The sequence below is a fragment of the Helianthus annuus genome, chromosome 17 (assembly GCF_002127325.2).
Source record: "Helianthus annuus cultivar XRQ/B chromosome 17, HanXRQr2.0-SUNRISE, whole genome shotgun sequence".
NCBI lineage: Eukaryota > Viridiplantae > Streptophyta > Magnoliopsida > Asterales > Asteraceae > Helianthus > Helianthus annuus.
This window is the reverse complement of record NC_035449.2, coordinates 16314241-16341394: the sequence shown is the minus strand read 5'-3', so window position 1 is coordinate 16341394 and position 27154 is coordinate 16314241. Positions and strand designations below refer to the sequence as shown.

The window sequence follows — 27154 nt, the reverse complement described above, 5'->3', positions numbered from 1 at the left end:
CTCAATCACAACACTCCCGTAAAACACAGCAAGACAAAGCATATTGACATACATTATCACTTCGTACAGGCATGTGGTGAAAAGTGGTTGATATAATTGGTAAAGGTTGATACACTTGACAACTTAGTTGGTATTTTCATAAAGCTTTCGATCGCACAAGATTTGAATACTTGGTGCAACTGATTAGAATGGGAAATACTGTGTAATTTTTTTTTTCAAAAAGATGTGTACATGGAAGAGTTTGTTTATCTTTCTTTGATTTGACACATGTTTTACAAAATTCTAAAAAGATTTTGCTTTGAAAAATGTTTAAAAAACAAAAAGATTCTACTTTTTTGATGAATTAGAAAATGGGTTATGATGGTGTGAAAACGAAAAATGATGGTGCATCAGTAGTCAGTCTAGTCAGTCTGACATAATAAACCATATAAGCTATTAAAAATAGTGGTAAATCCATTATACGATGTACTCGTAGGCAAGACATTCAAATTCAATATGAAAATATTCTAAGTGATATAAACATAACGATCTACGTACCAAGTGAATTAACATTTCACGGGCTTATGATTTTAGTATCAAAATCTCGTTTGATAGATTGCTAAATTCCAAGGTACTAGGTCTTTATGTTGTTTGTCTTCTGGAACATTATGTTTGTTCTTCTAATTATATAGTGAGATATACATAGAACAACCATAATGTTTTACTACTTGATTATGAAGCCTAAAGAAGATTTCCTTTTCTGTTAAACTCTATGTTCAAATCAAAGCTAAATCAAATATCTTAGTGATATAAATTTATATTAAAAATAGCTTTGTGATATTCCCTAAGTCGAGCTTTGATTTCTTTGACTATACAGTGGTACATACATGAAGTTTCAAAGTCTCACATTCTCCCAGATTGACAGATGCAATGTGACAAACCCCATTCAGCCAGGTCATAATCCATACAATCTAATAAAACTGGATCATTATACGTGGATCATTTAGACTTAGTTTGGCATTAACTAGGTCATCCAATGTGTAGCATGTACATGACTAGGAACACCTATAGTACGTCCTGTAGTGAGACAAGCATCAACGAACAAGTAAATGCTATTTCAAGCAAACATGATCAATAAATAATCTTAAACAACGCACAATGATGATGTAAGATAAATAACACAACAAAACGCTAACTTGATAAACTCAGTGGATTTATCAACAACAAGTATTATCTAATTACCTTATGGCTTTTATCAAAACATTTTTTATATATTACATATTAGTTAAATACAAAGAAATTTTGAAATTTTTATATGAATTGGTTTATAAAGTCCTTATTAATTAAATAAATACCCAAATGTTCAAATCAACATACTAATTTTGTTATTTGGTCTAAGTCAATTATGTTGGTAGATTAATTAATCGTCTAAGTATTTGTTATTTTCTTTCTATGCAACTAAACAGTACTAGAGGAAATGTCCGTGCGTTGCCCTAGGTACTTATGTGTTTTGACGCATGTTACGTGACAGGTTACACGAAATATGAGTTGCTATGATGAACAATTTTCATTAGATAATAATTATGGCCCATGGAAGACTTTGCAAGTCATTATGGAAGATAAGTAGACAAACTTTATGAACAAAATTGCTTCCTTTTATCATCATGGGTTGTCTTTATTTTCTCTCAAAGTTAAGAACATTTGCAATAAAGGTAAGTTATTTTCATATTTAAAATTACCTCAATAAAAATACTCATTTTTATTGTGGCTTATTACTCGACATGTTCAATAAAAATCACCCATTAGACCTCTTTTAAAAAATTAATGCTTAATCTTATATATATAATTAACATGTTCAATAATTGAACAGATTAATTATATATATAAGATTAACCATTATTTTTTTTAAACAGGTCTAATGGGTTATTTTATTTAAAATTACCTATTTGACCCGTTAAATAAAAATACTCTTTTTTATTGTGGCTTATTACTCGACATGTTCAATAAAAATTACCCATTAGACATGTTTTGAAAAAATTAATGGTTAATCTTATATATATAATTAACCTGTTCAATAAAAATTACCCCTTTCAACCCATTAAAATTCATTGAAATACTTTGATTTTCTCTTAGGGGGCGTTTGGTTCGCAGGAATTCAATGGAATTTAAGTGAATTGGAATCTGAATTCCATCTCTTAATATGTTTGGTTCACAGAATTTGATGGAATTGGAATCTTAATTCCAATCTTCATGTGTTTGGTTGACAATTGAATTTGAATTGGAATTAGCATGAATTCCTTTAAATTCATTTATGTGAAGGAATTCAAAATCCTTCCTATGTGTAAAGGAATTAGGGTCTGTTTGGTATGGGGTAATGGAATGGACGGGGGAATGGAATGAACGAGGTAATGGAATGGATGAGGTAATGGACTTGATCATTACCATTCCATGTGTTGTTTGGTTACCATGTGAGAATGGAATGAACCATTACTTTTTGTTGTTTGGTATGTGAGAAAAGACGAAGGAATAAAATCGGATGCATGTGGTCAATGATGGGCGGCGATGGTGGGTGGTGATAGGTGACAGTTGTAGCGACGACGATGGTGGTGGGTGGAGACGGCGGCGAGTGGAGACGGCGGCGGGTGGTGACAGCGGTGGTGGTGGTGGGTGACGGCGAAAGTGGGTGGCGGCAGTGGTCAAAGGTGGTAGCGGTGGCGACGGTGGCGACGGTGGTGGTAGTGGTGCTGGCGGTGGGTGGTGGTGGTTGATAGCGATGGCGGAGGTGGGTGGCGACGACGACAGTGATAGAAGATGGCAACGGCAATGGTGGCAGCGATGATCGAAGGTGGGTGGTGGCGGTGATCGGAGGTGGCAACGACTATGGTGGATGGCGGCGAAGACGGTGGCGGTGGCGGTGATGGAGGTGGGTGGCGACAACGACGGTGGCGGGTGGCGGCAAAGGTGGGTAACGGCGGCGGATGACAATGGTGGTGGGTGGTGGCAACAATAGTTTGTTGTGGTGTTGTTAATGAAGGGTGAAGAGGGAATGGAATGGAAAAAAACAGGGGGGAGGGATGGAATGATTTTGAGGGAATGGAATGCATTTTGGAATGGGCGATTCCATTTCGTCGACCAACCAAACACTCTTTTCTTCATTCCTTCTCAATGGTCCATTCCATTCCACCTCTCATTTCTGCATACCAAACGCTACCTTAAAGTATTTTCATTAGAATCTTCGACCGTTTCGACTCGTACCGGTTTCGATCCGAACCGTTTCGACCCGTACCGTTTCGACACGAACCGTTTCGACGCAAACCGTTACGACACGAACACGAACCGTTTCGACGTGAATCATTTCGACACGAACCGTTTCTACGCGAACCGTTCCGACCCGTACCGTTTCGAATCGAACCATTTTGACGCAAACCGTTTCGACCCGTACCGTTTCGACGTGAACCGTTTCTACACGAACCGTTTGACCCGTGCTGTTTCGAATCTAACCGTTTCGACCCGAGCCGTTTCGCCCAGTACCGTTTAGTCGTGACGAGAATCGAATAGTCAAAAGGTTATTGAGTCGTTTTGACTTTTGACAATCAAGTCAACACCCAATAAACGTGCACTATGATTTAAGAAATGAAAATCATGCTCACAATCATATTGACCATCTAGCCTGTTCTCTCGGGAAAAAAAGGAAAATTGGCCCGACTTAATTTCGACACGAACTGATTCGATGCGAACCGTTTTGACCCGTACTGTTTCGATCCGAACCGGGAGTTGTGGGTGACGCGGTGCTGGATTCCAATTCATTTGACAACCAAACACAACAAAAATGGAATTGAGATTCCAATTCCAACAATTTCCAATTCCAATTGGAATGTTTAAATTCCAAATCCAATTCCCTCAAATTCTAATTTCTATACAAATTCCAATTCCAATTCCAAAACATTCCGTGGACCAAACGCCCCCTTATAATACTGCACATATAACTCACAAATTGAATTCTTGATGTGCTTAATCTTGGTCCGGCAGGTAACATTCTTACTGTCCTACAAGATCAAATGTGTTGGTTGAACTTGCTCAAATTAATTGTTTGTGATGACCAACATAGAAATAGTTATCTCTAATATTAATACCATGAAGTAGAACTATCTAAATCTATTAAAAAGAAAAGAAAATGAATAGTAGATTTAAGAATCTCCGTCAATTTTTCAATCTATGGTTAAGTAGCTACTTTCTTTATAGTTAGAGTTAATAGCCAAAATGGTCCTTGAGGTTTGCTCACTTTTGTCACTTTAGTCCAAAATCCAAATTTTTTAAATCTGGGTCCCTGAGGTTTGCATTTTGTTGCCATTTTAGTCCAAATTTCAAAAAAGTCTAATTTTGTCAGGATTTCTTACTGAATTTTGTTTTCTACCTCATTTCTCATAAGGGCAAAATTGTTATTATAGATTATTATAAACAAATTTATATTAAAAAAATAAAAAAAGCCTCAAAGAACTTTAAGTAACCCTAATCGATCAAAACCTCTCACCTTCCCCCATCATCTTCTTCCTCAGACCTGCTTCCCTTCCCCTAATCGAACATCGAACCCTATCTTGTTCACTCAAATCAACATATTCAGGTTCTTAGCGAATATACTTCTGCTTTTAGTGAATAAACTTGATTTCAAACATATGGACAAATCTGTATTAACTAATGAACCTGTAACAGATGAACATGTTCTATGATTTCAGCGACTCCACTACTGTTTACAGTTAATAACCTGTAGTTCTGTTATCTGTTATTCGTAACCTGCTGTTCATTTATAACCTCCAAACCTGTAATAGCTAATAGACACTGCAGCGAACAAACCTATAGCGAATGAATAATTCTGCAATTAAACTAATTCCAGCGGATGAATCAGTATCAACTTTCAAACTATTTTGCGTGAATGGACAACTAATGCAGATTCGGACAAATGTACAGCAGCGAATTAATTTGATCTCATCCAAACTGCAGACTGAACAAGATAGGGTTCGAGTGAACAAGATAGGGTTGGATGTCCGATTAGGGGAAGGGAAGCAGGTCTGAGGAAGAAGATGATGGGGGAAGGTGAGAGGTTTTGATCGATTTATTTAAAGTTCTTTGAGGCTTTTTTTTAATTTTTTTAATATAAATTAGTTTATAATAATCTATAATGACAATTTTGTCCTTATGAGAAATGAGGAAGAAGACAAATTCAGTAAGAAATCCTGACAAAATTAGACTTTTTTGAAATTTGGACTAAAATGGCAACAAAATGCAAACCTCAGGGACCCAGATTTAAAAAATTTGGATTTTGAACTAAAATGGCAAAAATGAGCAAACCTCAGAAACCATTTTGGCTTTTAACTCATATAGTTATGACACCTGTTGCCTCTCGTGGCACAAAGGAAGGGAGAGACATGTAAAGCAAAAAGGAGAAAGAGAGGTACGACACGATTTCGCCGGTGAGTGACCGATGATGCCTAACCTATGCTGGTGAAAGCATACAGCAGAGTGTTTCATCCGCCTATTAGTTCGTCACGAAGATGATGCATGCCGCATGTGGAGTAATGATTTAGGGTTCCAACTGCGGAGTTGCAGCGGCAAGCGTCAGCTTTTGACGGAGGCGGCACCTTCTGCCATCCTATGACGATGACTATCAAGGTTTTTTTAACTTGTGTTTCACTAAAATGATGTATTTCATCACATGATTCCTGGGCGCTTCATTACTTTCATCTCTGCTTTTGTTGGATTTTATGAGAAATGGGTATTCATGGGTTCACCGGAATCAACTTTTTGCTGGTTGGGTTCAAGTCGTTCTCTGGCTTTTAATTTTTCCAAACTCACTAGCTCTTGATTTGATTCATATACGTTTTGCGATTTGATTTAATTTAATTTCTGTAGATGTTTGTAGTTGATTCTATGATGTATTGAACCCGTATTTCTTAAATAAGTTGAATCTCCAATTTTGACTTCAAGCAAATGAAAGCAAATGAACTGGGGATTATGGCGTGATTAGATTTTTTTTTCTTTTTTTTTTTTGTATGAATTTGAAGGGGTGATAAGATTTCATGTTGGTTATGTGGTGTTTGCTTATCATACTTCATCCAATAAAGATAATTTATGTAGACTTTGGAAGGTGGGATTATGTGTTTGTGTTAATCTGTTCATGCCATCCGTGATTCATAGTTTCATACATACTTGCCATTCATTTATGCTTTTCTTTCTTTAAAATTGGTTGTCATTAGGCTGCTAACTTTACTACTAGAATCAATACTCAGCTTATTTATAGCAGTTGTTGTGTGTTTCTCCAAATCTAATAATTTTTATTGTTGTCTCTTGCAGGTGACGCTTTGCATAGTGTAAGGACTAACTTGGATAATCCAAGCAGTGTACTCTAGAGATGCACAAAATATCCGGTTCCGGACCCGACCCGACCACATACCGATTCTAGAACCAGGGCGTAGAAATAGGAACTGAATCGGACCCGACCCGGAACCACCTATACCCGGTTAAAATCCGGACCCGACCCGGCCAAACCGGTCAAAACTAGGTCAAATACCCGAACGTACCCGGAACCGTTTCCTACCCTACCCGGTTCTTGATTTTTAGATCAAACCCGAACCCAGTTCCTGGGTATTAAAAAACCCCGTTTTGTGCATCTAATCGTGTGTACTTCAGGGTATTAAAAAAAACTTTGTACTCCAAAGCTGCAATCCAATCGAGTGTAAATTTCACAAACTTTTATTCAACAATAATTAAGATGTTCATGTATTATGCATTTGAGAGTGATTGTGTTTGACTTTTGCCTCAAAAGTCAAAGCAATCCCTGTCACCTACATTTAAACAATATCCATTTAATTAAAAAAAACATGATCTTGATCTGATGGTTGTGATAATAGTTCTGAGCAAATTGTTAGTTATGCATGGTTGGTTTTTTTGAATTGGCAAACGAGATTAAAACAAGAAAGAATGAAAAATCTTATAAAACAATTTCACATGAAAGCAAATTCACTCGCAATCTAGAATACATAATTTTATATACGTACATGTATGTCTTCACACCAACAACATGTGTACTAACCATTTATTAAAATTAGGTATTGCATAAGCTTAGTTGGAATACAATGCCCTGATCTACAAATAACAGATACTTGCAATGACACGACATGGTCCCAACACCAGTACAAGCAATCAAGGGAAGAAGAGTGAAATTACAAAGCCAAACACTAAACGATGCACGCTCAGGAGCACAATAATGCACTGTAAAATAGCGTCACTGAAGTAGACCCAGAGGCAGGCTCAACGATAGCAATTGTCACAACCTTAGCAGCCCCAGCAACACCAATGGGAGCAAAACAGATTGTCGCAGCAGCTAAGAATATCATATTTCCAAAGCCAGGTAGACACATTTTTTTACACGCTTTAACACGTCGCTAGACAAAAGTTTCTCAAATGATTTGCTGAATATTTGGACCACGCTTTCAACATTTAGATAGTTTTAGATTAGCTAATACTTCTGAAAGGCCTTTTCAAACATTTGAATTTTCAAGCATCCAAAAATTGACAAACCGGCCCCCTCTCATAGTCTGAAGGCGGGGAAACCGCATGTGGTAGTGGTTTGTGCATCCAAGCAGCAGTGATTGAGTCCGATGGTGTTACAACCCGCAAGTCGACGTCAACAGTGCTCAACGACGAAGACGGCGGTCAAGCGGCTAGGGTTCCAATCAAGTTCCGACAAGTTTCCGGTAATCCCTTTTCTTTTGCCCGACGAGTCAGATGGTTTTCGTAGGCCAATATAAGTTTAATACTAATTTGAGGACGGTGGAATGGTGCAAAAAAATTGGTTTCATAGGCGTGGCAGACATTATGGCAATGTGAATGTCATTCCTAATTTCACATACCAAATGGTACTAAATAATATTATCCATGACGATTTAGCAATTTTGAGCCTCTAATACAACAATTTGGTTTTTAATTTTCATACTTATCACATTCATGTTGGTTCAGGCCCCTATTACACCAACACACTACACACACGATTTGGAACTCTTTCTACATATTAAACTTCAAAGAGACTTACAAAAGATGAATACATCAAAATAAGTTCATTACATTCCTATTTATATGTATATTAAAATAAACAAAACAAACTCCTGCTAGAAATGTTCCACGTTCTTCTACTTTCATACACCACTTGCAACCGGTGACCCTTTTAAACAAACCGGTAACTGACTTGATCCGTTCACGGCCCGTAACATCAAGATTAATCCCAACAATTTAGTCGCTTCATTAAATTGTGAAAATTGTCATTATTTCTCGATGTTCCAAGCTAATTAAATGGTTATGGTGAAAATGATAGGTGTAGCTGCATACTTAGATGATGGCAAAGGGCTATCACATGTGGTAGCAAATAGTAAGGGTGTAAATAAACCAAGAGCTTGATGTAAATACTAAAGATGATGGTTTTTTGTTTATCAATTTTGATACAATATATTAAAATTTTACAATTATTGAAATATCTACTTTTTTAGGTGAGAGCCCTTTTATTCGTGTTGCAATGCAAGGGCATTTCTCCACTACTAAATACCTCACCGAACGTGTATTGAAACTGATGATGGCACTACTCCTTTGCTGTTAGTTGTAGCTGCAAGCTCGCTCCTTTGCTGTTTAGTTGTAGTTGTAGGCTCACTCCAATGCTTGGAGCTGTTACAATTTTGTCTACTATTAGAAAAGGGTTCTTTGCTAACAAGAATGTAAGCAATCTGACTTTGATTTTTTTTTTTTTTTTTTTTGGGGGGGGGGGGGGGGGGGTTAAAGCTTATTAGTTATCTGCTAAGAGTAGTTCTGTTTTGTTTAGATTATTTATTACTTATGAGGACAACACTGAACCTTGATGGCAATTAATCTATGAAGAACATGAATACAACACGATTTGTGAATTTGTCAATGCGATCATGTTATTTGCAGCCTCATTCATTCGGATTATGCCCCGATTATTATGAAGTATTAATTTTATGAAAATTTGGTGCGTTGAGTAGCAATAAGTTTTATTGTTATGATTAAACGTGTCGCAACCTGAACCCATTTCAGCAAGCTTTAGGCCGGTCAATTGTTTGTGTTTTTAGCTCTTGCTTTTTATTGTTAATTCAGATAAATAACAAAAATGGAGAGTAAAGGATTCAAATACAATCTTTAGATTTTCAATTTACTCAATGTTGAGTTTGCATCTCTTACGACTTGATCCTAGGACATGTTACATATTGCATGTTTCGTTTAACACCAAACACTGTCGATTAAGGTTTATTTAATGCTTTCGGTACATATGGTTTTTCCGCCGCAACGCACGCGACCATGTAAAAATCTAGTTAATATAACAATCTATTATGTTTACTGTTTTATTATTGTTGTTGTTGTTGTTGTTGTTGTTGTTCCTCTTTGCTTCTGACACCTCCTTTCTAAAAGACATATATGTGTCTATCAAGTGGGCTAGCCCACATCAATAATCCTAAACTTTTACCACGTTACATTCGATCACGAACAAAGAATGAATGAAGTATCATGGAATTGAGGCCCATTAAAAAGTGATCAAGAATTAAGATGACTGATGATTGTTGTCAGAGTCAATCAAAAACCTAATTAAACTACGTAGATAGCGTAAGTGTGGTATCGTATCCACGGATAATGTGTGGTTAGTGCTTAATTAGAGAATTACTATATATTAAAGAAAAGCAACTCCCACCCAGAATCCCGATTGCAAGTTTAACACCAAAAACCCGTTTACATATTCAAAACACCACATAGACATGGCCTCGGAATTAATGAATTTGATTAGTTATCAAGGATAGTTTTTAATATTCACTATACAACCTAATAACCCGTTTGATTGTATCAATTACCCACCAATTTACCAACCCGCTAACAACACAAGAAAGTTGCCAAAACGCTTAATAAACGACAAGTAATTCAAATACAAGAAACGTTTACCAATAATGCAACACAAGTGGTCAAGCTATACTAGTTACAAGAATCCGTAAAACAAAGTTTAATGTGAAAATCTAGAAATCAATCATCCGGGGAAAGTCATATAAGATAAAGGTAAAGTCCTCCAAGTTTCAGATTTTAGGTTCACACCAAACTGAGTTTAATCATTAATTGGACACCACATAGACATGGTGCTGAAAAGTCGGTTAATTTAAATGGTAATAAAAAACAGGTCTTTGTCATCAGATCTTCTACAATTTCATTACCCTATTTACTAATGTGAATCAACCTACTCTATGTCACCCAACAAGCTACAAGGTCTTGTCATCAACCGAGCAAGTTGTAAAGCAAGAACTCAAACACATGCAAATAGTATAAATAAACCAACTCATCAAATTGTTTATACGACGTTGTCAATGTCAAAACAAATCCAAACATAAATAAACTGAGAAAAGTATTAAACCCTACGAATTGTTCACTTAAAGAACGCCACCTAGACGATCATGTCTTGAACCGTGTACAGCCGCCTTGTGCGCGTCCCCTCTGCCTTCAAGACTCCTGTGTGTGTGTTATATTAATATTGAGATGGTGATATCTCTTTTTCAAACCCTCAATTCCACGTGCATATATGCAGCCCAAGAAGTCAACACCGACAGCCCAATTAATGATGTTGAAGATGTGGTTTTTGTGATGTTCAAAGAAAAATAACCCTCAAGTCCACGAAGTCTGCACATTCACGTGGCTACAAGAAATCCAGCCCACATGTGAATTATGGTGATGATGTCTCCAATGATCGGCCCACTAATAAATCTGGCTATATCACTTTAGCCCACTCTCCATTAATTAATCCATACAAATTAAATAAAATAAAGTTGTCCAATATTAAACCTGCATGTTAAAGTAATTGACTTCAAGAAACTCACAGGCTCACAGCACTACATAAAACATGGCTTCAAACACATGCATTAATGAGATTTCATTGTGATTTATTTTGTTTTCTACACTCACGTGAGTTAATTTTGAAATTCATTTAGATTTTAATTTCCATTAATGACCATAAAAGCACAAATCCATTACTTTAGTTTAATTTCTTTGTAACCCACAAAAGTGCAAAAACAACTAGAAATAACATATCCGTTCAAAAAAAAAAAAAACTAGAAATAACATATCTTACAATAAAATCAATGCATTTATATTACAAATAATATTCAATAACGTGTACCCAAAATGCGCTGATCAATGACCATAGTCTGATGCCTTAAAGTTCAAGTGGGTATAACTTATAAGGATGTTAATTGATTATTTAATTTATGATATGACTTTCAAAAATCTTAATCTCATGTCGGGTTATATAATTGGATTCAGTACTTACGAGTAGGGGTACGCGTTACCATTACTCATCTGGTTGTTCACTGGCATCTTGTATAACCAATTATCATGTTATGTTTACGAAATCTGATCTTAAACCCTCCTTAAAAACCAATTTGAACTATAACTATTCAACTAAACCAACTGGGGTGTCCCAGTTGGCCAGTCCCACCTCTACTCTTCATAGAGACCCGGGTTCGAGTCCAGGCAGGGGGTATTCTGCCACCTTCTTCCCAGAGGGAAACGGACTCAGCTCGGGATGGGGTATTCACCGCCAGGCAGCATTGGGACGTTGCTAGCTTGTGGAGTGGGATCACTCCAGCGGCCGGGAGGTCCGTGCAATAACCCCCCCCCCCCCTATTCAACTACCCTGTTAACAATTCTATAGTTTTAATAACAGTAACAAAGCTATTTATTGTTTTTTAGATTAAATAATATATTACTATATTCGGCTTTAATATAGGTAATCGGGCGGGTATCACCTAATACTGTACTCGTCCCAAACCTGCTGAACTTGAAAACTAATCTCACATATCCATACCCGAATGCCCATCCTAATTGTCTCGGGTCTAATTGTCAGGTTCAGTTTGTTTGCCATCCCTAGGTGGGTATGAGCTTCATTTAATCGACGTATCGATAATGTTAACCAAATATAACTTCATTGCAAGTTGGATTGAACAAATATGATCCAATGATAACCAAAAACTTTCAAAAAGGTTTTAACAATATAAACTCAAGTCGCCTATTCACAATTCACAACTTTTAGGTGTTGCTTTTCATTTTCATCATGGTTCATTAACCATGGCTTATTAAACATAGTCTTTTTGGTCCGAGAAAGAATCAAATAATTTTGTTTCACCTTCAAAAACCCATCACCTGACTCATCATCTACATCTAGTTTCATCCTTGATCTAGAAACACGTGGGTTTGTTTGGTGACTTGAGACACTTATCATATGATCTTGGTGTCATGGTGTGTATGCGGTGATAGATAGTTGATGTATTGCAAAATACAGGGGCGAAGTATAGAAGGGGCGGGGAGGGTTGCCCGCTCCCCGAACTTTTCGCTCAGTAGTATTATATATATAGTTTTCGTATAGAAATTTTTGGGTATATACGTTTTCGACCCCCTGGTTCTATAGAAATTTTTTGGTATATACGTTTTTGACCCCGCATCATTCGGGTGAAGCTTCACCAATGGCAAAATACATAGGTTTCCTATGTAATGTTTGTATAATATTCGAGTTAGTTTGTGTCATTTTTATTATGTTTTAGTCTTGTACTTGGTCAATTGTGTTTTGCAGGTGTCTAGAGCTAAAAAGAGGTGCAAATGAGCTTTACTAATAAAAACCGAGCGTCCGGATGCGTCGTAGAACATCGGGTGATTAAAGAACAACAAAATGATTAAATTACACCTTGTCGTGTCGCGTGACAGGGTTTTAGAAGTGGTCTCGCGCAGCGCGAAGGGTCCAGGTTCACCGCGAAAAGATATAAATGCCCCTGGAATCACTTAGGGTGAGAGGGGCACTCCCCTCTTAGGGAGTCCCCTCTTTTACACACACCCAATCATGTTATGCCACGTCAACTCCCCCTCTTAAACTCCCCTCACACCCTCAATTTGATGGCGGCACTCCTCTCTTAGGGGACTTGCTTTTTTCTTTTTTCTTTTTTGTTTTTTTATTTGTTGTAATTATGCATGTTTTTAAATTAAAAAAATATTAATAAAAATTAAATAAATTTAATAAAAGACATTTCATTAAATTAAAAATAAAAATTACATTCAAACTAGAAAAATAAAAATTATATTCAAACTAGAAAAATATAAAAACAAACTACTCGTCGTCGGAACTCACTTCAAGGTGAGGTAGATCTAAACGTCCGAGATACTCAACGAGATCGTGTTTTAGTCTCCAATGCGTTTGTTCGTCAATGAGCTCGCTATAAGCTGTATCATCGAAGACGGGTTCGACTGGAGGATCTTGAATGTGTACCGGTGCTATCGCCCTTTCGTCGTCTTTTATAATCATGTTATGTAAAATAATGCACGTATACACGATGGACCTTATCTTTTTCACCGTTTTGGAACGCATTGGACGATTTAGTATTCCCCACTTCGCCTTTAACACACCAAACGCCCGTTCAACATCTTTTCTTGCGGCCTCGTGTTGCCTCTTGAACTTTTTTTCATTCGGGATGTGAGGATATGGAAAAGACTTCACAAACACGGACCAGCTAGGGTAGATCCCATCAGTAAGATAATACCCGCGTTTGTATAAGTGGTCGTTCACCTGAAATGGACAATTTGGCGTCGTTCCGTTTCGTTGAGTAAGAAATAACGGAGATTGTTGGAGCACGTTGATGTCGTTTTGTGAACCCGCCGGGCCACAAAAAGCATGCCAAATCCACAAATCTTGAGACGCCACCGCCTCTAACATAACCGTTGGGTATTGATGATCGCCTCTCATATATTGTCCACGCAATTCTGTGGGGCACATTGTCCAGACGAAGTGTATACAATCCAGACTACCCAACATACCAGGTAGGTGATGTCTCTCCTCATGAGCCTGATACAATAGCGCAACGTCGTGGCTCGTTGGTCTACGTAAGAATTCACCGGCATACATTGTACAGACCGTCTCGCAGAAATATTCAAGGCACTCATGAGAGGTCTTTTCAGCCATATTTAAATACTCGTCGTTTTCGTCTGGTGGGTTACCGGTTGCAAGTTATTTAATCGCAGAAGTAACCTTTTGCAATGGCGTGAAACTTTTCTTCATTCTCCCGTCCAAGCCCTCTTGAAACCACTCGTTATTCGCTTCCACGTCACTAACAATTTTTAGGAACAAAGACTTGGACATACGAAACCTCTGACGAAAAATATCGGCATTAAATTTTGGATTTTCTACAAAATAATCGGCCATGAGCGTTTTGTGGCCACCCACACGGTCTCGACGGACAATTTTTTTTACTAGACGATGCCGAGTCTAGTAGCTCCGCTTGTTGGATGAGATTTTGGAAGAAAATTAAACTACCATCGCTTGACGATGAATCTTCATCGTCGGGAAAGTCGGGCAGGGGAGAAAAAAACGGGAACTTGGAATCCATTTTTTTTAAAGATTGGTTAAAAAAATTAGATGAGTTAAATGGGTGAGAGTTGTTTTATGTTTGAAAAATAAAAAGGTTAAAGAGGTAGTATTTATAGGGGTTAGGAAATTATTATTATTATTTTTTTTAATGTATAACGGCTATATAGCCGTTTAAACATCCAACCCATCATCGGTGAATATGCCCCGACCCACCTCGCCGAATTCGGTCACCGCGGTGACGGCGGCGGTGTTCCCGAGCGGGGACTTCGCTCACCGCATGGGGTCACCGAGAGTGCCCCGTATACCCTTATAATCAACATAACTAGTTTAATACCCGTCCGGTGGACGGGTTACGTTGATGTATTATATTGTAACAACATGAATGAACCTATGAACACAAAGAAATAAAATAAAGTCAAATTAAACAAAATTATATGAACAACGCGACAAACAAAGCTAACCTATACTAAGGCGATGAGTTTCCCTTGGAATGTTGGGCATGCCGGGTCATCAGCTCCGTCCTTCAAATTTTCAAGTAAAACACTCACTTTGACCCATACAACTTCTAAGCCATCTATTTAAACTTCTTACCTGCATTTTTCAATCTTTAAGTCAGTTCTATGTGTGGACACTTCATCTTAATACTCATGTCATCTCAACAAAGGACAACACATTTCAAACTGATAAGTAAATGAGAATTTAACAACCATTTAGCTATCTTAAGCAGTTGAATGTGACTTCAAAGTTAAGTTTGTTTTCTTAACCTATAAAGCATTATTCCTCGCTCAGATCATGAATACGTGTCAAAATTAACTAAGGGGGCGTTTGGTTCGCAGGAATTCAATGGAATGTAATGGAATTGGAATCTGAATTCCATCTCTTAATATGTTTGGTTCACATAATTTGATGGAACTGGAATCTCAATTCCAATCTTCATGTGTTTGGTTGACAATGGAATTGGAATTGGAATTAGGCATGAATTCCTTTAAATTCCTTTAACTAAAGGAATTCAAAATCCTTCCTATACGTGAAGGAATTAAAGTAAATTCATTGGAATCTTCGATCGTTTTGACCCGAACCGTTTCGACCCGTACCGTTTCGACCCGCACCGTTTCGACCCGCACCGTTTCGACCCGCACCGTTTCGACCCGCACCGTTTCGACCCGTACCGTTCGACCCGTACCGTTTCGACACTGTTTCGACCCGTACCGTTTCGACCCGCACCGTTTCGACCCGCACCGTTTCGACCCGTACCGTTTCGATCCGAACCGTTTCGACGGTATCGGTTTCAATACGTACCGGTTTCATTCGAACCATTTCGACCCGTACCGTTTCGACCCGTACCATTTCGAATCGAACCGTTTCAACCCGAACCGTTTCGCCCCGTACCGTTTCATCGCGAACGGTTTCGACCCGAACCATTTCGAATCGAACCGTTTCGACACGAACCGATTCGACGCGAATTGTTTCGACCTATACCGTATCGACCCGAACCGTTTCGACGTACTGTTTCAAACCAAACCAGGGGTTATGGGTGACGGGGTGATGGATAATAACCAGACACAACAAAAATGGAATTGAGATTGCAATTCCAACAATTTCCAATTCCAATTGGAATGTTTAAATTCCAAATCCAATTCCCTCAAATTCTAATTCCTATACAAATTCCAATTCCAATTCCAAAACATTCCACGAACCAAACGCCCCCTAAGAGAGCAGACTTCCTTATTGAAAATGGCGCTCAACCTATCAAAATTAACCGTGTCTTCCAGAAAAAACTTAAGCTGCAAGGCTCGATCTGCCGTAGCAAACCTAACAACCAGGGCTCTAGTCAACCCATCCTTCAACAGCCTTACAACCTCTATTTGCACTCGCAACCAAACACTTATCGGTAGTCATCATAGGCACCATATACTCACAACCGTTCAACAACGGTCCAGCAATTCCTAGTGGTAACTGCACATATCCTACCGGCATCTCACAACACTGCCCTAAAATCGACTTGTATTCAGATCCTTCCAACCCTTTCAAATTTTCAATAATTGTCGATGCATATGAAGGGCGACCATATTGTAACAGTTCTGGTGGACATCAGTCCATGCCCTATGCCTCAGAGACATGATTAATGGCAACTGATATCACATAACTCAAAATTAAAACCATAGATATACAAATCAACACAAAATTGATCAATAAAAACTCTTTAATTTAGGGAGAATCCCATAATTGTGATAAATACGCAAGCAAAAAGTATTAATTGATGAAAAAAACCCTTTGATTCAACCAAAATCGAAACATACTTGAACAGAGACCTGATACTATGGGAAAGAGAAGAAAGGATCGAATACCATCAAAGATGAAAATTTGAAAATGCCAAGACGAGGAAAAGGCAAACATGGGTAGGGGAGAATATAAACCGTCGCTGACTGCATGATTGCAATAACCTCCATAAAAATTGTTGCTTCTAATAAAAAAAATGATTTTAAAAAGTCAGGCTTAAAAGCTTAGCACTTTGAATGGTCAAGATAAACCCAAAAAAAGAGTTAACTTTAATGGGAACATACGAATATATAATTTCGTAAACTAATTTAACTTTCTTGGTAATTTGCTCTTCCGACACAACCCGACTCGCTTTGGACCTGAAACTATTTTAACCCGTTACCCAACCAGCCTGACCCACCCAGGTAAGAGTATACCTTAGCTTCAGTAGGTAAGAGAAGATGGAGAAGATCTTCAAAAGGTTCGCCATCTGCAGCCATCACTACAAGTTCAGATATACCTTGTCTTCAGCGGCTAGGGGAAGACGGTTTGAAGTTTTCAACACATTTAGCCCGTTTAACCCATCCTTTCTGACTTGTTTCAGATTATGATTTATGAATAACCCAAATTGACCCATTATTTAGAAAGCGGGCAGTCGAATATGCCAACACTAATTCTTCATAATGGATGTGTTTGAGAGTTGAAACAGTAGTAGTTATAAATTAAAGATTGATTTTAGAAGAGGTAACCAAGTGGTAATCTCCTACATTGTTTTATTCAAAGATTTCGAATAATTTTTTTTAGAAGCATGATTATTTATTTATTGGAGAAGAAATGATTGCGGGTCAGCCACCCAGCCTGACTCAACCTGTATTGAAAATGGAAAAAAAGAAAAACTTTCAACATATGAACATGGAAGTTGAACACCGCCGTCTTGTCCACAAGCAGAATAACCACTTAACCACAAGTTTCCTCTTACGCGCTCAACAGCCAAAGCTCTTCTAAATCAGTATGTTGTGTGCCATTCATCATATATAGATTAAAAATATAAACAATTAATAATTTAAGTCAAATGAGTCAAACTTGGCGCACCTAAAAGTAAAGTAAGAACATGATAGCGAAGGTATAGTAACTGACAACAGCAATAAAAGGGCCTGAATCCTCTCCTAGTGAAGGATGGGTGACATCAGTTCCGAAGATTTTGGTTGAATGATCACCTACGTAAGGGAGCCTACTCATCACCAATGAGTAAAGTCATCTTCAAGAGCCTCCATATCAGATCCTTTACCACTCACGCCTTGTTTATCCGTTATTAAATACTCCATTTCACAATATCTAGCATTTAACTACTTAAATTACAAAGTAGACCAGCAAAATAATAATGAGTGGTTTTTAATGGGCTGCCAAAATAATTAAATATCAAAGAAATAAGTATTAAACCATGTCTTGCAAGGTAAGATGGGTAATGCAATTCTCCACACACACCTTAACCAATCTCAATTTCAGTAATGCTCTGGTCCTAGAAGAGAAAAAAAAACTTTAATCTAGAGGTAATTTCAACAAAATAACAACACGGAGTGATTACCACTTAACACCGGTCTAGTAAAGTATCTAAGGCACGGACTGCTTCTTTTGGTCAAAATGAAGTTCCTGAAGTAAAAAAATAAAACAAAACAATCACAATAATTAAATCTAGAAACTCAAATTTAAAGATATATTTCATGAGTTGAAAACTCTCAGAGCTAGCTGAATCAACTTGTGCCAATCATTGGTTCTTAAAAGGACCTGTTTAAGAACTGAATCAACTTTTGAATCAGAGCTGAAAACTTGCATCACTTTTATAGACAAAGGAGGAGCGGTGGATCCCAGAATAGTGCTCACCTTCGACCTGTAAACTCTCAGTTCACCCTGAAAACACCAATTTCATAAAAGTAAATATTCCCAGCAACTTCTGCAGCGTGGATCAGTGCTAGATGCTTCGCTTTTGCCGGTGGAAATGCAAGAAGAACATCTGAAGCAGGGGATGCCCCATCACTTTGTACCTGTAATATTCCAGCATCAAATAATTTTCTACGATATAGCTTCTACAGCTTCCACACGTTATGTCAGCAAACCATGTACAATAAGTAACTAATATCTACACATTTTTAAGCTCAAGTGAAGTTTCTTGTTGAATCTGACACCTATTCAACCATCCCGTCCACACCGAAACACGACCGAAAACAAACAGCATTCTTTATCTTAAAAAAAAACACAGTACATATAAATTATTCAGGAAATAAGGTCTTGTTAGAGAAGAGTACCTTCAAAGTCATCACAACCCTAATAATGTGTGAAGCCAAGTCAATCTGCAAAAACAGCAGTCAACATTATTATAGGAGATCAAAATCCAAACAGACGATACAACCAACAATAATAAATAAATGTTAACCTAAATCAACAGCAAGCTACTATTGCATTTATTCAATTTCAAAACCTCAATCGGTTATAATCATAAAAATCTAACTATGAAGCAAATTTATTGCACCATGTCAATTCATTCATCCTCAATTACTAAAAAAAATCATAGACGATGAAAAAAACATAAGAAATTAACCAAAACATTACTAAGAAAGCATGACCGAAACCAAACTCAGAGTGAAACTGGACTTGTCATTGACGAACAAATCATAGAGAACCCTAAACAACAAAACTTATTCAAATCATAGAGAGAATACCTTACAGACCAAACAATAACAAACTTAAAGAAACAAAAAACTGAAAACAAATTAACGTAAAGTAGCTTGCCGAATTGAGATGAAGGAGGATCAGAAGCGCCAATAGCGTCCGGATGCAATAGCGATCATTGTACAAACACGCATGAACCCTAGTTTTTCTAATTGAAATGGATGATTCTCTACCTTCACAATTGAAGAAGGAACGATTAAGGAGGTGAAGAGTTTACCAAGGATCACAATTGGGGACTGAACAACCAGGGGAGTGAATGAGGCTTGATGGAGAATCTATTGACTGCTTGAATGGTTCTTCAAGAATGCTGAAAATAGGATTTTTTTTGTTTGCTCGCATACATTATATACTTCTCAACTGAACTGAGAGCGCTACCCATATTTGTAGGAGTGGAGATGATGGGCAGGAAAAGGTGGAGATAACCGTTAGCCATGGAAACAGCAAAAAACTGCCCTCAAGTGCCTTCTTAGTAGTTAATTTTGTGAGTTTAAAGGGCTGAGATTTAATCTCAGCAAGATCCAATGGTCAATATTGATTTCAAAGTTGGTTACACTTAATGGGTTCCATATATATATATTTGCCACCGCGTGAATTACCATCGTCGCGCTACGCGACATGTTGCCCCAATGCCCGTCGCGTGACGCAACGGGCCGGTATTCGCTGAAAAGTATGTTGGCTTTTGGTTTCGATGTGTTAACCTAATAAACAAATTTGCATGATCATAATCGAAAAACATGGATGTGGACGAATGAGGACAGGCTCTGGACGATTTTGGAAGACACAAGGCTTGGGATCATGGGTTTGGAACGCGAGGATCATGAAGCTTTGGATGAACTCATTCGGTTTTACATTTCTTTGCTTCCTTTGAATCCTAATCATGTTTTGTGAACTTTAATCCACGACTGTTTCTGTTTTTTAGACTATTCTTGGCTAAAACATTAAACACTGCCTAGGTCATGATGATTACACTTATTGTTTGTCTTGGTTTTTATCGGTTTTGGATTTATTTGTGGATTGATAATTGAAGTAAAGACTTGTTTTTATGATTTGATGTTTATGCTTATTTAGCTTTGTTCAATTAATGATTTTTGCTTCTTGTGTTCCTTGTTGAATGTCTTTCAAATAATAGGTGCATGCTAGCTCAATTATTGTGTGTTCTTGATTATTGGATGGTTTGCTAGACGTAGTGATCCATAGGAGTGATTTTCATAATTTGAATAGGTCTAGGTATTCTACCAATCTCGATAGCTGTGTGGTGAGAGATTGTCGGATTATCTCGAGTGTTAGATTGCTAGGGTTAGAGGCTTTGTGAGAAGATCTCCCTAGTTCACCTTTCACTACTTGTTTACCGAGTCTGATCAGGATTCCATAGTTACCTTTGACTATCGCGCTGTGAGGTAGATTGTCGTTTAGTGTACTTCATTATAAGAGTTGGAAAGCATGTGAAGGAGCCCACTAAACCGGTAAATTAATAGCTCTTAGGTATCCATAGATTACACCTTGAGAAGGGTCAAGGGTCCTTTAGGATATCCTTTGAGTTTAGTATCCTAAGATCCAGGTTCCACAATAGTTCTAATTCTAATAGAAAGCTTGTCATTTATGTGTAGGATTCTGACCTAGGCAGTGTCTTTCTCATCATTTGAATCGTCAACAGCTTAGTTCGTGTCCTAGTTTGCGTTAGTTAGTAATTGAGTCAAGTCATTTTAGATAAGTAATCGAGTCTAGTAATCGTTTTCAGTAGAGTCTCGTGGCTTCGATACTCAGACTTACTTTAGATGTACTACTTTGACCGGTACACTTGTCGGTTGTGTGATTCAGGTTTAGAGAGTCTAGTTTAGAGTAATTTGATTAGTTTTAATTGAACCACTTTGAGCACATCACTAGTGAACCGGGTGTGCTTGGTGCAGTACGTTTGGTAGCTAATAACGCCTTAATTTTGCTGGGCAGCCTGGTTAATTTAACAAACTTGGACTACAAATCAAATGAAAATAATAGACTATTACTGTAAATATATTGAAATTTTATTACCTTGAGATACATGTCAATGACTTTGTAAAAATCATCATTCTTCAGCCTTGCAAGTCCAGGAACGGCTTCGATCAAAGCAATGAACTTTGACAATGGTACATTCACAACTCTAGAAATCTCTTGCAAATATCCATGAACAAGCTTTGATACTTTAATCATGGAACCATTTAATACACTGTCAACCAAATTTTGGTACAACACATAACATATAAAATGACAAAAGAATGGTACTACAATATAGGTCACTGTAACTATACATTCAAACTTATAACATGAAAATGGTTCATAGGTGAAAAGAAGCCAACAAATTGAAATGAGGTAAATGCTATTTTAGTCCCTCTTGTTTGGGACATTTTGTCAGTTTAGTCCAAAGGTTTCATTTTTCGTCTATGGGTCTAAAATTTCTATAAAATCGTGGGGTCGAAAACGTATATACCCAAAAAATTCTATACGAAAACTATATACTCTTCATTACTGAGCGAAAAGTTCGGGGGGTCGGACGCCCCCTCCCGAAACTTAAAAGTTAAAAGCTTCGCCCATAGTTTGACTGTTGACTTCTTTGAGAGCTTCACATCAGATGAAAAAAAAATCAGTTTAAGAATACTTCAATTTAGAAGAACATGCAGCTTGAAGCAGCAAATTTCAAATCATAATGTTAAAAAGCATATAAATTGTACCAGAGAGGGATCACCTTCTTCTTCCCATGAATCTTTTATACCATCTTCATTAACCCTGAGCCTCCTTATAAACATAACCCTTTATAAATCACTGAGAAGCATATAACTTGCCATGGTGTCAGTTCCCTGCTTAAAGGTCATTTATATAAATCACTGAGAATAATTATAATATGTGCAAAAAGCAAAAGTAAAGCATACCATGCTTGAAATGAATAATCACAAATGGACATCAATTCATCAAAAGGCAGTGACGATTCACAAGTATCAATATCAAAGGGTTACTTCTTTTTATAATGATAAGTAAATAACTATCTACCATTATAGCCCATTAATCAACTGATTATTTAACTTATATACCTTTTTGATCCTTTTAAACACTTAAGATAATAGACTAACTAACAATTAATTTTTAGCATCAATTTGGAATTGAAGAAAAATTGAAATTGCGACTCACCCAATCATCATCATCATCATCATCATACTCAATCCAACCAATAGCAAAGCTAAGGTAGGGTCTGAGAAGGGTAAGATGTAGACAGCCTTACCTCTACCCCGTAGAAATAGAGAGGCTGCTTCGAGTAAATCTCACCAATAGCAAAACTAAGGTAGGGACTGACCCGATACATTTTTATTTTAATGGGTCCATTTTTACTTGTTGCACGGGGCCTTTGAAATCAACTTAAAACCATTATAACATGTTAATTAGTTGCCGCTAACTGATGTAAGATGACTTGTCACAGCCTTTGAGTAAAATCCAATTTAAAGAAAGATTCAGACTTAAAGGTTGTTTGTTTAGCTCTTAATGGGGCTCTTAATGGTTCAGATCTTTATTTTACTGGTTCAGCACTTAATGGTTCAGACTGTTTGTTTCGTGAGCAGATGTCTGAATAATTCAGACATTTGCCTCTAAATGGTTAAGCATTATATTTAGTCCGAATGGTTAAGACCTCTTATCTGAATTGGTCAGACATTTGTCTTTGAATGGTTAAGCATTATATTGGCTCTTAACGATTCAGACCTCTTACTGAATCAACACTTAGTGGTTCGGACCTCTTACTGGTTCAACACTTAACCATTTAAAAGTTACCAGCCCCTAAATATAGATGCAGACATGGTCTTTCAAAAACTGTGCCTATCTTATTAGTTATTATGGTTATGCGACTTGTATAAAAACATCATGATCGATGCAGTTATATCCGCACAGATCGAAATGTGTAAATTAATCATGCCAGAATCACTAGGCGAGCGATGCCCAGCCTAAGATGATCACTAACCATCTTGTCTATTAATCAACTAATAATTTAACTCAAATACCTTCTAATCAACAAATAATTATTGGCATCAATTTGGAATTGAGGAAGAACTTAGATTGGCGACTAACCAATTGTGACCCAATACACTTGAGTATAATGGGGCCCATTTTTACTTGTCGCACAAAGCCTCCAAATCTCAAGGACATCCTTGGAAATTTCCAAGATAAGGTAAGTGTCTAGATAACCAACAAATCAACTTAAAACCATTATAACATGTAAGATGAGTTGTCACAGCCTTTGAGTAAAATTTCAAATTTAAAAGAAAGATTCAGACATAATGTTGCACTATGATACATTTTCTTGTGACATACCTTTTTGTCATTTCTTTTCAAGTTGTCTGGGGAAACAAACTTTGCACACGTAACTAACATGATTTTGGAACTAAAAACCAACATTAAAATCACACATTGTGCATGGTAGGGTGGTTACAAAAATATGATTCATAAATTATCAAATTAAAGAGTCGTGTTGAACTCTTATATAGTTCAGTTTATGAACATATGTGTTAATTTAACCAAATTTAATAAACCACCAATCAGATTTGTTCTTAAGTACATACATAGACTAGTTTAATTGGAATTCATTGATTTATTCTACCATTCTCAATATTCTCTCTTATATTTCATTAAACTAAACAAGTCCCAACACAAAAACAAAAAAATGGAGTACAACATGACCAATCTCATATTCTTTTCAACAAGATGGCTGTATTCCCATTTATGGTTCTCAGATATAGCAATTGGGCTCTTCCTCATCTTCATCATTAACTCCATACTTCTAAGATTCACCATAAAAGGTCCTATGATATGGCCCGTTTTTGGGATACTTCCAACGATCGCCTTACACGTATCCAATCTTTACGAATGGGGAAGCAATGCTTTGATCAAATATGGAGGAACCTTTTACTATAGAGGTATGTGGATGGGTGGTACTTTTGGGATTGTCACAAGTGATCCTGTGAAAATCGAATACATGCTCAAGACAAATTTCAAAAACTTTCCAAAAGGGACAGCTTATAGAGAAAGATTTTACGACTTTCTTGGAGATGGAATCTTTAACGCTGACGATGAGTTGTGGAGGATGCAGCGTCGTGTGGCTAACTCCGAAATGCATTCGACTCGCTTCACGCAATTCTCCATAGACTCCGTCAAAAAACTGGTGCATGACAAGTTGTTGAAGGTTTTAGAGGCGAAAAAAGGGGGCGTTATTGATTTGCAAGATGTGTTGCTTCGTTTTACTTTTGACAACACCTGCGCAGTGGCATTTGGTGTCGATTCAGGGTGTTTAGAAGTTGAATTACCAGAAACTCCCTTCGCGAAGGCATTCGAGAAAGTGACTTTTGCAAGTTTGATGAGGTTCTTGATCCCTCACTACTGGTGGAAGCCAATGAAGTTTTTCAAATTAGGATTTGAAAAAACATTGCATGAGGCAGTAAAAGTTGTGCATGATTTTTCTGAGAAAACAGTAAGAGAAAGAAAGATGGAATTATTATCCAACAAAGAAGGCATAAATGGTACTTCAAGGTGTGATCTATTGTCAAGGCTTATCATAATGGAACAAGATAAACAAGAAGTGTTTTTTACTGATAAATTACTTCAAGATTTTTGCATAAGTTTCATCTTAGCAGGTAGAGACACAAGCTCAGTGGGATTATCATGGTTTTTCTGGTTGATTACCAAAAACCCATCAGTAGAAACACGAATTCTCCAAGAGATCCGCAACATCTTACAACAACGCGAAAAACCTTACAAAGAAAATCAAGAAAACATAGTATTTACAGAAGATGAACTGAAGAAAATGACGTATCTACAAGCAGCAATATCCGAATCCTTACGTTTGTACCCTCCGGTCTCATTTGACCACAAAGAGCCAAAGGAAGACGACGTTTTCCCAGATGGGACCCTTATCCGAAAGGGTGCACGAGTTGTCTACTGCATGTATGGCATGGCTAGGATGGAGAGCTTATGGGGAAAAGATTGTTGCGAGTTTAGGCCCGAAAGGTGGATCAAAGATGGCGAATTCACGAGTGAAAGTCAGTTCAAGTATACAGTGTTTAACGGAGGTCCACGGCTGTGTGTAGGCAAAAAGTTTGCATATATGCAAATGAAAATGGTGGTTGCTTCTATTCTATTAAGGTATACACTAAAACTGGTTGAAGGTCATAAGGTTACTCCAAAAATTAACACTACACTTTACATGAAGCATGGACTATTGGTCACCATGGAGCCTAGGCCAAAGTTTCTAGATTGATGTTAGATTTAGTTTTTACATCATGGGGTCCTTTCTTCTTCTTTATTGTAATGGTTATGAACTTACTTGTATTTTTAGTTAGGGTTCAATGTCACACATGTATGTGAGATATAATGAAATTTATGTTGATTCATGTCAGATTTCAATTTTAAGGCGTATTGGACTTACACAATTTCTTACCACAAATACTTTACTATTATGCAGCGGAAGACTTATTAAAAGCATATCTTACATTTGGCCATATCTACATTAAACAAATCAAAGTTTATATAAACTATAAATGAAGTATCATAAACTTTCTCTTCTAAATAGGTAATTGGTAACAATTTTGTTATGGTCAAAGGATTCTAGAAATTGATTAATTACAACTGAAGGTACATGAAAATACAAAGGATGAAGGTATACATATATACAAATTTCACAAACTGTGTTCGCCATTGCTCTATATATATTCGGCTTATGCCAATGATAAAGAGACCATCGATAGCCTTTTGGACTTCCATGATATGGGAGCTCCTCCCAAAAGCAGTAGGTAACATGTCCTAGACCTTCTTGTGAACAGGCACCCAAGCCAATCAGAGTCGTAATAGACTGTGGGATTGGTTTCTCCTTCTTTATGAATCAAGATACCTTTCCTTGGAGTTGTCTTAAGATACCTCAGAACCCGGTTTGCAACCCCCATGTAACTTTGTCTTGGGTCACTAAAAAATTGACCCAAGATATTTACCGCTAAGCTATATGAGGTCTTGTTTCTTGTAAATAGAGAAGTCTCCCCACTAGTCTTCGCTATTGGTTAGCATCTACCTGTTGCTCTTCATCACACTTTCCAGGCTTTAAATTTTGTTCCATTGGAGATAAACTTGGGTTAGAACCCAACATTCCAGTGTTTTCTAGGATATCTAACGTGTACTTTCGCTGACTTAGAACCATTCCTTCCTTTGTCCGGGCAACTACTTTAGGGGACCAAGGTCTTTAATACCAAACTTTTTGTTGAGAAAAAGATTTAGTTTCTTCTATTTTCTCTAAGTTATCTTTCACTATGATAACATCACCCACATTAATTAATGCAGCAACTTACATGTTTCTTCCTTTGAATATAAATAATGAATAGTCTACTCCTGTTTGTTTGAACACAATTCCCAGCAATGAATTGGTAAACTTTTGGTACCAATTCCTTGATGCCTGATTGAGCCCATAAAATGATTTCTTGAGCTTACAAACCCGGTAAAACCTTGAGGTATTTTGATGTAGATATCCTCGTGTAGATCTTCATGTAGAAGGGCATTATTGACATCTTGTTGATGAATGTGACATCCCCGTTTAACGGCCACAGTCAAAAGAATGCAGACAATCACCAAATTTGCAACAGGAGCAAAGGTTTCATGGAAGTCAACCCCTTCCATTTGCGTGAAACCTTTTGCTACAAGGCGTGCCTTGTATCTTTCAATGTCCCCATTTGGCTTGTACTTTATCGTGTACAC

General features: G+C 37.3%; 2 protein-coding genes and 1 long non-coding RNA gene across 8 annotated transcripts; 2 read left to right on the top strand and 1 right to left on the bottom strand.

Annotated features, from left to right (window-relative positions):
• Positions 1 to 5394: 5394 nt before the first annotated feature.
• On the top strand, positions 5395 to 8747 carry LOC110923543. 5 transcript variants are annotated; one of them, XR_004886249.1, is made up of 6 exons: positions 5395 to 5646; positions 6328 to 6344; positions 7083 to 7384; positions 7571 to 7730; positions 8345 to 8428; positions 8517 to 8746. It is a non-coding gene; the product is annotated as an uncharacterized LOC110923543 (long non-coding RNA). The 5 variants fall into 5 exon arrangements; XR_004886245.1 differs by having other exon boundaries at positions 6328 to 7384; positions 8517 to 8747; XR_004886247.1 differs by having other exon boundaries at positions 6328 to 7384; positions 7536 to 7730; positions 8517 to 8747.
• Positions 8748 to 18085: 9338 nt separating this feature from the next.
• LOC118489109 (dolichyl-diphosphooligosaccharide--protein glycosyltransferase subunit 1B-like) lies at positions 18086 to 21632 on the bottom strand. Of its 2 annotated transcripts, XR_004886244.1 has the most exons (4): positions 21434 to 21632; positions 18982 to 19026; positions 18264 to 18720; positions 18086 to 18197 (listed from the first exon to the last, which is right to left on the bottom strand). XR_004886244.1 is itself a non-coding variant. In XM_035986727.1 (3 exons), the coding sequence occupies exons 1-3, from the start codon at positions 21590 to 21592 to the stop codon at positions 18577 to 18579; spliced, it is 348 nt and encodes a 115-aa protein (XP_035842620.1). In that variant the 5' UTR covers positions 21593 to 21632; the 3' UTR covers positions 18086 to 18576. The 2 variants fall into 2 exon arrangements, 1 of the variants encoding a protein (XP_035842620.1); XM_035986727.1 differs by having other exon boundaries at positions 18086 to 18720.
• Positions 21633 to 23924: 2292 nt separating this feature from the next.
• Positions 23925 to 25825, top strand: LOC110921946 (cytochrome P450 86B1). The gene has a single exon (XM_022166272.2). The coding sequence runs from the start codon at positions 24084 to 24086 to the stop codon at positions 25671 to 25673; it is 1590 nt and encodes a 529-aa protein (XP_022021964.1). The 5' UTR covers positions 23925 to 24083; the 3' UTR covers positions 25674 to 25825.
• Positions 25826 to 27154: the final 1329 nt, after the last annotated feature.